The 15,156-nt window shown below is 40.2% G+C and overlaps 2 protein-coding genes across 10 annotated transcripts in view; one reads left to right on the forward strand and one right to left on the reverse strand.

The window, feature by feature from the left end:
* AP4S1 (adaptor related protein complex 4 subunit sigma 1) overlaps positions 1-10,163 on the forward strand; it is a 37,154-nt gene extending 26,991 nt beyond the window's left edge. For 3 of the 5 annotated variants that reach the window (XM_084630149.1, XM_084630150.1, XM_084630151.1), the window contains exon 7: positions 9,032-10,161. In XM_084630149.1, the coding sequence (XP_084486275.1) occupies positions 9,032-9,160 (129 nt within the window). In that variant the 3' untranslated portion in view covers positions 9,161-10,161. Of the gene's footprint in view, positions 1-9,031 lie in introns of all 5 variants that reach the window. The other 2 variants (XM_084630146.1, XM_084630145.1) reach the window with 1 other exon arrangement.
* A 1,752-nt stretch (positions 10,164-11,915) lies between these two features.
* HECTD1 (HECT domain E3 ubiquitin protein ligase 1) overlaps positions 11,916-15,156 on the reverse strand; it is a 91,815-nt gene continuing 88,574 nt past the window's right edge. For 4 of the 5 annotated variants that reach the window (XM_084629933.1, XM_084629931.1, XM_084629932.1 and 1 more), the window contains exons 41-42: positions 13,771-13,915; positions 11,917-12,881 (exon numbers count right to left, since the gene is read on the reverse strand). In XM_084629933.1, coding sequence (XP_084486059.1) covers positions 12,744-12,881; positions 13,771-13,915 — 283 coding nt within the window. In that variant the 3' untranslated portion in view covers positions 11,917-12,743. Of the gene's footprint in view, positions 12,882-13,770; positions 13,916-15,156 lie in introns of all 5 variants that reach the window. The other variant, XM_084629934.1, reaches the window with a different exon arrangement.

A 15,156-nucleotide genomic window follows, 5' to 3' on the forward strand; every position in this document is an offset into this window, starting at 1 on the left:
TGATGAAGAAATACAATGTGAATGTCTGTAGCAGCAAACACGTATGCAAGATATATCGTGTTAATAGACTGGGCATCCGGCTAGAGCCTGTGATGATTTCCTGTCTCTATGGTAACACTGATATATACAAATCCACATGAATTTGGTTTTAAAAGTGATCATGTCTACTTAATGTTGAAAACAAGATGATAATAAAGAACTGACGATAACATGATCCAACAAACATTTTAAAATTGCAAAGAAAAATAATCAGAATGGTGATTACCACATATTCCAAATTCACTAAGAGCTCTCCTTTCCATGAGGTGCTAAGTACCCACACCCTTCCATTGAAGGCATTGTTTGATTGAGTCCCTAACTCCAAGCAATCTATATATTGGTATAATAGCTACATATGAAAGAAAATGGCAGCACCAATCTGCAGTGTAGAACTCTATAGCTGAGACACATACATTATCCTATATTGCAAAAGCACATTATTAGTAAATGCTGGGAAGTCCTGCTAAATTATCATATTAAAATGTAAAGCATACATTAAAGGTACATTAAGGTTACACATTTAAAATCAAATTTAAAAAAAAAATCAGGAAAAGCAAAGTGACGTTTCCATTCGCAGCGTTAATGCTGTCAGACTGCCCGTTTTATATAACAATGGGAACAATAGCACACTTTATTTGCATCTTATAGAATAGCAGGTTTGGAAGGGACCTCAGGAGGTCATCTAGTCCAACCCCCAGCTCAAAGCAGGGCGAATCCCCAATTTTTGCCCCAGATCCCTAAATGGCCCCCTCAAGGATTGAACTCACAACCATGAGTTTAGCAGGCCAATGCTCAAACCACTGAGCTGTCCCTCCCCCCCATCTCTTCCTGCAGTTTTAACGATTTAAAATTTGGGGCAAAGAATTAAGTAATCCAATTTAGTACTTGTAATTATTCTTAAATATTGCGAAAGCCCCACAATCTATAAAAGACTCTACCCCAGTCTGAAAAAAGGCAAGTTGCAGTTCCTTAGATGTAACCTTCATCCAGGGAAATCGGCCTTGATGGAAGCATGTATCTTGTATCTCTGCCAGATTCTACAGTCTGTCTATACCCATTTATCCTGCTGTTCCTTAGCCCCAATTGCTCTCAAACCCACTCTACATCTTTGAAAAAAGGGGTCAAGGACCAAGAAAACCCAAACTAAGTGCAAAAAAATTCCCAATAAATTAGCAAACCCACAATTAAATACTAATACTATTTAGAGCACCTAACTATGTTGTTACAGCAATCCCAGCTAAAAGAAGATATGCAACAATCCATAGGAAACCACTATTCTCCAATCTGAACACAAGCAATAACTCCAGTTTCCAAGTCTCTGTAGAGATTATATATTGCAAGAGAACTTAATTCCTGGTCCTAACTAAAAGCCTGTATGTGTCACACAAATCTGCCCTCCAGCCTCTTAACCAATCAACTACTGTAAGGGAATGGATGTAAAAATCCTGCTGTTTCTGCTACAAAGAACAATATACACTTTACTCTAGGCCAAAAAAACTATGTGAAAGCAAAAGAACCTTCCAAGTTAATGCTAAGGTTTAAGTTGTTTACTGCCCCAAAAGTGTTATCATATTTAATAATGTAAACTTAACAGGAAAAGTCAGTGTAACTTTCATTAAAAGCAAAGGGCGGGATCCAAGCTTTTCCTACCAAATTTAAAATAAGACAAGTTAAGAGGCAGGCTGTATGAACATATATTTAGTCATATTTTTACCAGCATTTTCCATCAAATTAATGTTTTAATATATTCTCCAAGGCCACATTCCTGAAAACATTTATGTGTGTGCCTGCTTAACTTTAAGCACAAGTAACACAATTGCTGATTTCCATGGGGGTTACTCATGTGCCTAAACTTTTGTGCAAGTAAGTGGTTGCAAGATCGCAGCTTTAAACATATTGCACATAGCAACAATGAAAACTATTGGCACTAGTCAATTAAAGGGTGATATTTTAGACAACCACTTTATTTTATTAAGTTCTGAGTAGCCATTTGTTTTGAGAGCAACTTTTATATGTAAAGAGTCTAGATAATGGTTAAGACAAGTTTCCACTTTTAGTCTGGGAATTAGTCATTCTGCACATAATTAAGAATCCATATGAAGCAAAGATCATGATATTTCCAGAACTATATTTTAAATATGTTTTTAAAACAACTGCTACCAGATGTGCTGATGGACCATTTAAATGGACAACAGTGTTAATACCATTAATAATTAAATGTTTCTGTTTAGCGAGTTAATATCTCTGATTTTTTATACACAGAACCAGAGCTTAAATGGGTTGAATTTTATTAAGCTCTTAAACAGCTGCAGTTCAGATGGCGTAGAAGCCACTTTCTGGCTGTGATGAGTCACTACAAGGATTAAGAAAGTGACAATTGAAAGTGTTATCACAGCAGTTTGGTGTAGACTAGATGCTGTTATGTGTAGGAGTTGTTAAAATTAAGAAAAGTTGGTTTTCTACAGTTTAAATTGACAGAACAAGCTTTGTTCTGAACCAGATACTAGCCTGTGAAAAAAACAGATGTTTATGTTCAGGTTTCTGTCTGGATCCCCAGAGAACCAAGAGTCTGGAGACCAATTTCCTGAGTTAAGAAAATCATTGAGTCCCATTGTGATTAGCCTACTGTTTATGTCTGGGACAACTGAAAAACACTGATATAGGGAATTTCCCAGCTGAATCCATCAGACACTTTAATGTCCACCAAAGTAGCAGTTTCAAACTTTAAGTTTGGGCAATTTTAAGTAATCAGGAGGAAAATTATAATGTTACAGTGTTGGTTCAATGAATAGTTCACGCTCAATGTTTATAAGTATATACTTCAATTTACACTGTAAAAGAATTGGATAAAATGGAAACCTAGTAGTATTAATTTCAAATAATTATCACAATAAGAGAGAAGTCCTCTCCAGGATCATGATGTATTGAACCAGCTAAAGGCTCTCCCACCAGACTTTCACCTTGACTGTGATCAGTCAGTTTTCAACCCTCCATCCAGAATGTATAATCCGAGGAGGAGCCAACTGTTAGTGCTCTAACATCAGGATCAGACAAATGTTCTGGAATTTACAAGTACAGTCAGTCTCCTACTTAATAGCAGAGATGTAATGATTTTAATATAGCCTCCTGAGGCAGAGATGTTCAGGAAGCATAAAGTGCTTTCAGTGACTGAAATTTCCAGGCCAGTAGATAGTCCAGAAGTTACTTAATAAGAATGATCATTCGTAATGATAAAGTCAAGTAGTGAGATGTTAGAGGATTATAGGGGTGGGATTCACAAGGGGGACTTGAGCACTTCAGTGCCTAACATTTAGGTGCCTTGGCGCCTAGTAGAATTCGCAATCCTGAGCGAGGTGACCAGACTCCCTGCACAACGCCTGGGAAGTTAGGCACCTACGAATGGGATCCACAAAAGCCAACACATTGAGCAGGGAGGTACCTACGCTAGCCAGTAGGAAATGCGGTGGAGTGGGGCCACTCAAAAGGAGTTAGAGGCCAGATTCACACAGGTGTTTAGGCACCTAACTTCCTTTGAAATCAGTGTAAGTTAGGAGCCTGTGGATCTGGGCCTAGGTACGTAAGTATGGGCTGGAAGGAGGCACCTCCCTCCACTTGGGATTCAGAGCCAGGAACCCTCTCCTGGAGTTAGGTGCTGAGGTCAAGTCAGCCATTTGTCAAGAAAAACTGAGGAGCAGGAGTCTCCCTCCCCACCACCAACCACCTTTAGCCCAGTGGTTTAGGGTACTCACCCAGGATGTGGAGACCAGGAATCAAATTCCCACTCTGCCTGATATAATGCAGGGACTTGAATTTGGGGTTTTGAGAGTGGCAGTGGTGCCTAAATGATAGATATAAGCACCTAAAGTAGCAATTAGGTGCTTCAGTCCCCCTTGTGAATCCCAGCAAAAATAGTGAATCTAACTTGTGGTTGAAAATGAATGGCCATGAAGGAAATCTATGTTGTACATCAGTTACTTAGAGGCAAATTGTCTGTCACCTAAGTACTCAAGCTGTGGTCTGCAGATCACTTGCTAGTGTTCCTGGGAAACCTGGCTGCTCATAAGATACTGGCTTCTCCTCATTGCCAATTTAGACCACGTGCACCCATTCCCCTATCTTCAAATCAAAGAAAACCCTCAGATACTTTAAATGGTGCCACCTTGTGAAGGAGAAAATATTCTCTTTGATAAATACATTTGCACCGCATCTTGATGCGCCAGAATTCAAAGCCAGATGGCAAGCATATCTGCTTATTTCGCTGTTGCTGCATGGTTAAGTGATGGGGGGTAGAGGGAAAGCAAGATCATTTATTGTACTTATTTCATTTTAGTATGTGTGCCATAAATACTCATGAATAGGATTAGAAAGTGCCACTATTGCAAGGTAACTTTTACAAGGGATTAATTTATGTGCAGTTTTACTAATAGGGCTTATGCCAGGTACAAGAAGAAGAAAGGAAGAGAGTAGGTCCTCTGTAGAGGCAGCTCTCCAAGTCACACCCTGCACAGCACCTAGAGACCAACCTTAATATGTATCTACATACTTGGCATGGTCTTTTCTTCAACATGCAGGCTAGCAGCGTTGGCAAATTTGTATAATTTTTGGTGGTGCCCAGAATGGGTTCAAGTCCCAACTCCCCCCCCCCCCCCCCCCACACACACACACACCTGCCTAAGGCTCTGGGAGGGAGTTTGGGTGTGGGAGGAGGTTTGGGGTGCAGGCTCTGGGCAAAAGTTTGCGGGAGGGAGGGATGTGCGAGGGGGAGTTTGGGTGCTGGATGTGGGGCTTGGGGCTGGGCCAGGGATGAGGAGTTTGGGGTGCAGCAGGCAGGCTGCCCCGGGGTTGGGGGGAGCAGAAAGGAGAACTCCCCCCAGCCCTCCCCACCAGCAGCAGCAAGTTGCGGGGGAGCCCTCCCCAACACGACACACACCCAAGCCCCTCCCCCAAGCTGCTGCTCAGGAGATCCAGCCAAGATAAGCCCCGCACCCTCAGAGTACCTCGCTACCATGCACCTCCTTCCCCTGCAGGTGCAGCAGCTGCCTCAGCCTGCCCCCAGCACCGCTCCCTTGTTGCCAGCGGCAGCGCAGCATGGAGCTGCGGGGGACAGCCATCCGCTGCTCAGGGTAGGCGGGGACGCTCCAGGGTGGCAGGTGGGCTCCCAGGGCCCATACAACTCACCTCCCCTACAGGCTAGGATACATGGAACTCAGCATATATATCGACCTATAATTTATTATGAGTGCTTCAGATCAGCACATTATGGCCCAGATCCCCAAAGGTATTTAGGCTCCTAACTTCCATTGAAATCAGAGAGCTTTATTTATATGTTAAAATTAACAAAATTTCCCCTTCTCCCCAGGTTTTTTAAGTCTTTGAATGCATAGCTGCAGTCTTACTAATACAAGACTTTTACACAGACGTTTATGCGCAATAGAGCAGGAACATCACTGGAAGTGGCCCTTTAGTAAAGGCTAAGCTAGATTTAGATGTCAAAGTACACACCTTGCCCAGCCTTTCCCCACACTAGTTGATCTGGTAGATTTACTTTCTACTCTTGCTGCAGGATTCATCCAAAGGTTGGATGATTTACACCCTGTTGTGTGGGTCTCTTGCCAAGCAGGAGGGGGGCTGCTGGTGTGGAAGAGCTAGGAAGATGATAGACAGATGTCCCCACAGTGGCCTGGGTACAGTCAGAATGAAATGTCTAAGTGTGTGTATAGAAGGATGTAACAGCAGAGGACCGGCATCATGAGACTTGCAGGAAAGGAGAAATGAGCCAAGATTGCTCATTGTCTAAAGCTGAATGTTTGCCAGGAGCAGCATGGGAAAATAAGGTGGGAACAGAATTGCAAAGGAAGCTTGGAGATTTACCAGAATCAAGGTGTGCAATCTCTCTGGAATGGTAGCTGCTAGCCAAATTCAGGCCACAGGTGAGACAACTGCTGGTGGAATGAGGGCTGAGTAGCTGTGGAATGTTGCCTCACAGGGCGGGGCTAGCATGTTACAGGTGGAAAGATTGACACCACTTCACTCCCTGTAACAAAAATGTGCCTCTAGCCATTAAGTATATTTTAGCTTTTTTAAAATGCTAACTTAAAAGGGAAAGTCAATGCCATTAATTTTGAAACAAGCTGAAATTTCTTCTCTAACGCTATCTGTGACCGAACCTGCTACAAGGCACCTGGGGTTTGGAAAATCAGGGGGTAATACAAACACTTTCAGAAATTAATCACTGATCTCACTCTGATGTGTGTTATTTTCAGGAAGGGTAATCCAGAGAAACTGGTCTAGAGAGTGTGAGTTCTCCTTCCTGTACCTGGTTTCACTTGGGATATTTTCCCTGTTAAATTTTTGGATCTAGGAGCTCTGTGTGTGGGTCTTGCTATTTTAAAGATTGGATGGGTTTTTCCCATGAGAGTTCTGTCAGACAGTGTAAATGACTTGGCTTTGGTACAAAGTTAAAATTTAAAAAGTTTGTAGTGGCATTTTAGGACTATTCATGGAAGCTCTGTAGATTAATATCTGAATTTAATAGGCCCTCCTTCCTACACGTACAGCATTGCATCACAGTAGTGATGCTGAATGGGAACTTAAGAATGGCTAATTCTGTTTTCCATAAATTTCCAAATTATTGTACTCATGCTGTAACTGTTTCCACACTAAAATATTCCTTGCAAGGTAGTGACATTCTTTGAAAAGTATCATATGGAGAGCCAGCTACAACAACTTCTGTAGCCTGCAAGCTGCATAGGCTAAATTAAATGCAGAGGTCCAGATTTTAAAGGTATGTAGGTGTTGCTCCACTCGCCTGCAAGACCTAAGTGATTTAGGGCTAATCTACATTTCTTAGCGTATGCACAATGTGCCTCAAGTGGCACATGACCAGGATTAATCACCGAATTTGTCTGCTTGGATCATTAGTTTCCCTGGCCTGGGACTGGTAGTGATGGGGAGTGTGATGTGAATGCTGATCCACGCCCCTGGTCCACACTGAAAAGTTACATAAGCATAGCTACATCGCTGTGGGGGTGTGAAAAATCCACACCCCCAGAGAGACTACGTCATTGTCATTATGCCAACGTAATCCCCACTGTAGGTAGTGCCAGGTAGACAGAAGAATTCTTCCATTGTCCTAGGTACTGCCTCTAGGGGAGGTGAATTAACCACAGCAGCAGCAGCATTCCTCCAATCACTGTAGAGTGTCTTCACTGAAGCACTACAGCTGTGCTGCTGTAGCATTTTTAGTATAGACATACCCTAAGTAGCTTTGAAAACTTGGGCCAGAACGAGTACACAGACAGTGGAGTTCCACTAGTGTGAATGCAGAGTAATAGAACTAAATCTGACCACCTGTCTTTCTGAGGTCATGCCATACTATCAAACAACATTCATGGCAAGCAAGTTCCAGGAGGCAGTAGTGAAGGTGCAAAAAACCAAACCAAACAAAAAAAACCACCATCCCCAAACTGTTGAAAGATGTGTTTGCAAATTGGAATGTGAAGTTTCTTTCTGGCTCCACTGCAATAAACAGAATCCCCAACATACAGCCAAGAACTACAAGGAGTGAAGCTGAAACTGTGATTGATCTGTTGAGCAGAGGGAAAGACTGAAGAGCAGCAACAGGTGGGGACAAGGCAGAAGAGAGGTTTAACTTCTTCCCCTGTAGATTGTGCTGAATCATGGAGACAGCCATGATACCAAGTAGTTTTTAATGTCAATTTCTATTTAACAGAATAGAGATAAATAGGAAAAGCAGGACGTGTTTTACTTAACCCCCACTTTTCTCACATCACATTTGTTCAATGAATACTGGTGTGTTTAGAACACTTTTTTGCTGGTATAAAACTTATTTATTTGCCAAGGCCAAAGCAGTTAAGATACGTTAATGGAGGAGTTTCATATGGCTCAAAAGGACACACATTTGTATAGTTTCAGATTTTTGCCTTTCAGCTGCCTCATTTCACTAGGCAAATCTTGAAGGTGCTAAGTACATTTAAAATCATTTTAAAAATGAAACCTTTATTAAATTCTATTCCTTAACAAAGGAGTGTAAATTAATGAAATCACTCTTAGCTATCCTCTGTGTAAATTACAATAGACTAATAACATATCAGCTTATAAAACTAGACAAGTTTGAAACTTGATTTTTCCATTAGGCCAAATAAGTGGTGTTACGGGAGGGGGAAAAAAATACACAATGGTCAGCCTTGAAAATGCTGGTATCAGTCAGAAGTGAACAGACTTAAGTATTATCTTGTTTAATGGAAATGCAGAGTACACAAATGTGCTTTTAGGGTCTGTCTACACTGCAGCTGAGAGCATGCCTCTCCCGCACTAGTTCTAACACCACACTAAAACTAGCAACATGATCGTTATGTATTCAGATGGCTAGCCTGTGCCACCACCCATTCTGCAACATCCACACTGCAACCTTGATGCTAATTCAAGAACAGCTAGTGTGTCTGTCTACACTAGCTGGGAGGGACTCTCCCAGGTGCAATGTAGACATACCCTTAGCATTATTCATAGTCACAGTCAAGTTTGTGGTATCTTACTGATTGCATTTTGTATCTGTAGTAAGCAGAAACTATTCTTTCCATAAAATCCAGCAGTGAACTGGCAGTGAACTCAGACAAGCCTATCGAAAAAATTTGTCCAGATATTAATTGTTCAAATTATGTTGCGCTTTCAGTGCCTCATCTTCTCTAAGAGAGACAACTGCAGTTATCCGTTCCCACTGACACTTCAACATGTGACTAACACAATAAGAAGGTGAAAAACATTGTCTGACATGGGTATTCGTGCTACTAAAAAAATTTAACCTAATCTCAAAGTGCAGATTTACAAATACCCACACTTGTAAGTTTTAATCAGAGAAGAGGGTTGAGAACATTAAATGCTTGCGACAAAGGCATTGAAGATTTTCTTCTGAATTAGTCTTCACACTGTTCAATACCTTAAGTAAAAATTACTTAACTTGAAATGTTTCTAGATAATGTTCAACTTGGATCGAGTGCATATAATTTTGGATGAAATGGTGTTAAATGGCTGCATTGGGGAAACCAACAAGAATAGAATTCTTGCACCTCTATTTGTTCTTGACAAAGTGGCAGAAAGCTAGAAAGAAACAAGTCTACCGTAGAACGTATTTTACAAAGTGTTCTGAAAACCTTACAAACATCCCTACAGCTATTTTCTGAGACTTCCGAAGGTGAAATCTTGCAGTATTTTCAACTGGCTGGAACATACTAAAGCAAAGAAATCTAATGCATATTCCCTCTTCCTTTCTCCTCCAACCCTAGAACAAAATATGCCATGCCAACGTAAAGGTAAAAATTGGGACTGAGGAGGGACCAACAGGAACTTCTTTTTCAAAGAGGCAAATGTCAGTTGACACAGCACTTGTCTTTCTAAAAAGTAACTATTTTGTTTTAGTATTTGTAATTCTGTTAAGGGAAAAATATTCATGAAGCCTTGTACGTCTGTGGCTATGCATCTCAGGGGACGTTTACATTACAAGCGCTACAGCAGCACAGCTGTAGACACGCCGTTGTACTGTAGACATTTACTACAGCAACAGAAAGGGTCTTTCAGCTGCAGTAGTAAATCCACCTACTTGAGAGGCGGGACCTAGTTGTGTCTACAGTGGAGTTTAGACTTAACTATATTGCACAGCCCTGAGTGATGTAGTTAGGTCAACTTAAGTTCTAGGTATGGACCAGGCTTCACCTCCTTCATTCCAGAAATAAGGGATGGAGAAGATGAGTTAGAAAATATTAGTATAATTCCAAAGTTGTTTCAGATCTTGCTTTAATACTTTATACCATATTATCATTCAAATTTGTTTTCGTAAGTATGTATCGTAAGCTCTTGAACTTCTGTACCGATACGACCAATCTTCTACTAGGTTCAGTCTGCACAAGAACAGGTTTATCCTATATGCTTTTGTATAGAACCGAGTGTCAAGTTTGTGTTCACTCAAATACTATAGTGATGGCTGTAATAAAGGTTCCTGAATACTATGGCAGTTGTAACTAAACTATTTGGACACTTAATTCTATGATGTTAATAAAAGAATCAGAATGGTAAAACAACGGTTAATTGTTCTTTATCATACCCAAAAGGAAGTTGCTCCTTTAGTAGTTTAATTTTCTTAGTGTAATGTTTTAGTATTTTGCTTATAAACTTGAAAATAAAGGTTCTCCTTTTCACTATGGTATTTTTTCCACTTACACGTCAGTTTCTGGTTGGTAATATCAGTATTCTTTCACATCTGCAGCATCACAGTGTAAAGAACTGCCAGCTGGGGAAGCACACACAATTGTTAGTAATGGGATCACAATCATCACAGCTTTTCTTCCCCCAACCCTCAGCCTACCATTAGATGTTTTATATTCATTGCTTGTCCAAGTCTTGAATAAAATCTACAGAAGAGGCGCCTCAGATTTGTAAGTTTCCTAGTACTGACCAAATGTACCCAAACTAATCTATAAATCTTTAGGAGCAGTAAAAGAGAGCTCAATGACTGGTCTTTAAGTGAAATACTGTGACATGGACAACTGTCCGTCATCTTTCATAAAAGTCCCTAAAGAACTCAATTCGTAATTACTTTCATTTTCTAATCACCTAGTACTGTAAACTAGGTTCAGACTGGTATTGAGGTGAAAACCTCCATATTTAAACTATCCATCTTCATTCCCTTTTAGATCATCATATTGAAGGTAGGTCCCATTGGTTCTTACACCAGACAGCCATTTGGTAATGGTAAAAGTACAATCAGCTGCATAGAATTTTCATTCTAGCACCCTCCCTGTCAGATAGTCTGACCCTCACTCCTTACTTACTCCTGTCTCCATGCCACTGATTTTTGCCCTGGACTTGGTGAAAGGAGCTTCCAGGAGGCCTGCTGAACTGTCTCAGTACACCAGTGGGGACTGCTCAACCATCTCTGCATGGAAGCTGCCCACACGCCAGCTGTGAGCTGGGTTCCTGTGGTCTACTGTGTGTCTGCCATTTCTCAGAAGAGAGGTGGGGGAGGAAAAGGGTTGTTCTTCAAACCCCCCTTAAAAAACTTCTGGACCTGAGCGTAGCAGTTTTGAGGAAGAAGCCCTCTAAACCAATGAGGAAACAGTTAACAAAAACAAAAAACACTTTAAAAAATCCTGTGAAAGCTCTTCTCCAAAAGGGAGACAATTAACACGTGTGCTAATTGGAGGCCTAGAATTCTGGGGAGTGCTCTTTGAGAGGCAAGCCCAGGCTCAGAGCACAGATCTGGTCTGTCTGCAGTTGATCTGGAGATGGGAAACACCCCCTGCTGAAGACTATTCAATGAAGGGGACTGAAAAATATGCATTTTTCTTATAAGCTTTTGATTGGTTCAAGACACTTCTGTTAAAAGTGTAATAACATCTTATTTACTTCACCTTTATAAGTAGTCACTGACCACCATAACAAAATTACAATACATGGTTCAATCAAGACAGCCATTGCACCCTCAAAAAACTTTAATCAATTGCATCTTGTGGGGTACAGTCATTCACCCTGATGCAATATGCAAACTTAGTATCATTCATATCATGTGTGAAAAATACTGAAACAGCACTGTGCTAGTTCTCAGAAAGTTACACTGCAAAACTCTGAACGCCCTGGCTTAGCCAACAGACACCCTAATGAACAGGTCACTTATTTGCTCTTATACCCCAATTTCTATTTTCTTAAACTTAGAAAAATAAGCCACATTTCTTCAAAAGTAATGCTTTCAGAACCCTTACATTTGACCAAATCAAAATAAGATATCTAATCTATGTAACTAATATTTGAGGAGTATGAGAGAAATATTCAGAGGAGACACTTTTGTACGCTGCAAACATTTTAATGATTATTGTTGAGCATACACATTGGAAATTTTTTTAAATTTCAAACTGCAACAAGTTAAATAAATGTTTATAATATACAAGGAAAGTACAACCAAAAGTAAAACTTGCTTTAAGTGTGCCTTGCACCAGGAACCAGTGTTTTGTTTTGTTTTTTAATAGCTTTATTGTTGAGCTGCACAAACACACTTAAGGATTTGATCTTTATAGCAGGGCATTTAAGAAATCAAAATATATTCCCAGTTGAAAGGAAAAAAAAAAAGTTGTGCATGATTATATGCAAAAACAAAAAACAAACACCCCCCCACCCCCAAGAAAAAACAACACTAGAATACGCCAATAGTGCAAGCACCATTGAAAAAAAAAAAAAAGCATGTGATGCCCATTAACTCTAAGATTTAAGGAAGCAAGTTTTTGACCAGTTAGTCTAAAGCCAGCAAAACAGGGATCAGTGATGGCAACTGTAGTGTACAAGGTATTAAATGACAAACTTTACACAAATACACTTAGAAATTTATATCAGTGAACACTGAAAATCTGCAGATCTGCTCTTTGGAACAGTCAAAGAGAACCACCTTAATTTCCAGTCGTGCAAGCCCTTGAAGCATCACACAGTGTTCTGTGCCATTTACTTGCTGGCTGTGTAGTTACAGGGATTTGTTTTGTCATTAGCAGCTAACAAACTTTTTCCACGTGTTCCTAAAGCCTCACAGGTGGAAAAAAGGTAAGTCTTATCAGAGCACAGCATGGAGATCATATTTTCTGCACACAAACACAAGAGGCTTCACTAATACCAAACAGTTTCTCATGTCCCATGTTGCACAGAGCAATTCAATTGAGATGAAAGCCTTTTTCCATAGTAGCAGCTAGCAGGCGCTCCCTCATAATCTCCTCAGAGGAATACTCAGGCAATTTAAGGTAATGCACACAGGTATTCACAGATGGATAACTTGCATCTGTAGCATCAACCTGAGAATAGGGAAGGATGATTATTATTTATGTACTGCTATAGTTTATTGTATTATACGTACATGATAAAAATACATAGGTCCTTTCTCCTCTGTCAAATTTACACTCCACTTCATGCTAGAGTTGGTTGGGAATTTTTTCACAGATTTTGTTGTTGGTGTGAAATTCCAAATTGCCACAACTGAAACTTTTTGCAGGAATGTATCAGTTTTAGTGTAACTCTCTTTGGAAAGGTTTCCAAGGTCCAGGAATTTGTAGTCAGAGAGGGAAGGAAGGAGGGAGGGAGAGAGAGAGGAACCCATCCCAGAATACCAAATAGCCCAGTGATTACAGTACACATCTGGGATGTGGGAAATCGAGGTTCAAGTACCTATTCTAAATCAGGCAAGAGCAAGGACTTGAACCTGAGTGTCCCACATATCAGGTGGTTTCCTCTCCCACTGGGCTACTAGATACTCTGGGATGGTGCGCACTCTCTCTCTCTGTTAATTCTGATGAAAAAATGTCAAAAGGTTTCAGTTTTGCCCCAATGTGAAAAGGGAATTTTTTTGAAATCTCTGAAAATTTTCACAAGATGGGAAAACTGTTTCCCACCCAGCTCTACTTCATGCGTAAAAACAATGAGATGCTAAAGGACGGGGGTATCAACCAAATAAAGGCTAGGAGAGATTGAAGTGTACTTAGTTTACATACACATTTCCTTAGTTCCTTTTTATGAGAATATATACGAGAGTACAGAGTTGGAGAAGAGTTGGAGTGAAAGGCTAACAGAAAATATTGAGTGTTGATGAGGAACTATAAGATTAACAGTGTGTTTTATTTAAGTGGCAGATGTAGTTTTTTTGTAAGCAAAAAGCTTAAGTTCAGAGGTACCCTGAAGAGCCTATACCTTGCGCACAACAGTGAGCCGGGGATGTAGGTTAGCCAGTCCTCCTGGTGGGAGTGTTGAACAGCCAGTAGTGAACTGGAGAAATGCTTTTCTTTCATCCGAAGACATACCACACAAAACTCTCACAAATCGAAGGAATCCAGGACTAAAAAAAAAAAAAAAATTTAAAAATATATGAACACCAACAAAATGTTTGTGATGAAGGAAAGAGAATTTTGTAACTTGAGACATTAAACCCAATGTCTTTACACAAACTTAAAGGGAAACTGTTGGTTTAAAATATTCATGCCAATTCATTACTGAATTAAGCAGAAAGCATGTATAAGAAAGAAAAAGATGAAAATGATATTTTTTAAAAATTTCTTTGCCAGATGTTACATGGCAAAACCTACAGGAGGACATATCAATTCTCCATGTTACTGCTGGAGATGGAAGTAACAGATCTCCATTTATTCCTTATGTGTGAATTGGTAGTTAGGCAGAGTTCCAAGCCTGCTCTTAACAGAATCCACACATACTGGGCCTCGTCTCAGTTACACTAAGGACACTTTAAAATCATTTCACACCACCAAAGTGGTGCAAAGGGGCATTTGTGTAACTGAGAATTCAACCTTCAGTGTTCAAACATACCCACTTCCTGTGTTTTCACTTTATTGGCAACTCAAACAACAACTAAAACATAAACCTCAGCCTAAAATTTCTCCCCCATGATTTCCCTACAGACATCACTGTTTTAAACCCTGGTTCCCTACAAAGGGACACTCCCACCTCCTTTAGATCAATGACAGAGTTAACAAACTGCACCCTGACAATGAACTAGAAGTGCATCAGCCAGCATATGCTAATAAGGTCCTCATACTTGCTCAGAGAATGGGTATACAGATGACCCCTGTTACACAGCATCTTCAGTACTATAACACCAATACACCGAAGAAAAATTAATTTGTATTCTACTCCTGCAAAACCAGCTGTGGGAGCTCACAAAACTGCATGGGTTCTTCCTAGCAGCCTTCTTTAATAGAAATAAAAATTGATTCCAGGACAATCCAAAAATGAATTACAATTTAGACACCATATAGGTAAAAATAAAACCAAATTAATGTTATCTCTGTGACAAGAAGCCAACATTGGGATTCTATTAACCTACTCCTCTGAATGTCAATCTCATTTTTCTGTTTTGTCACCACCACCTCAAACTCCTCATCCAGAATTAAGACTATCTATTGGAAAAATACAAAGATTACATCCACTGCCATGTTTGTTCCACATGGTCTTCACGCTGATCAGCAGTCCCTCCAATTTAGAATCTTCATGTAAGGAATATATGGATGTTATCATTATACGTATTTCTTAAGTGATGTTAAAAACAAGGTTAGACTAATAGGC

The sequence above is a fragment of the Lepidochelys olivacea genome, assembly GCF_965140295.1.
Source record: "Lepidochelys olivacea isolate rLepOli2 genome assembly, chromosome: 6".
In the NCBI taxonomy this organism is placed as follows: domain Eukaryota; kingdom Metazoa; phylum Chordata; order Testudines; family Cheloniidae; genus Lepidochelys; species Lepidochelys olivacea.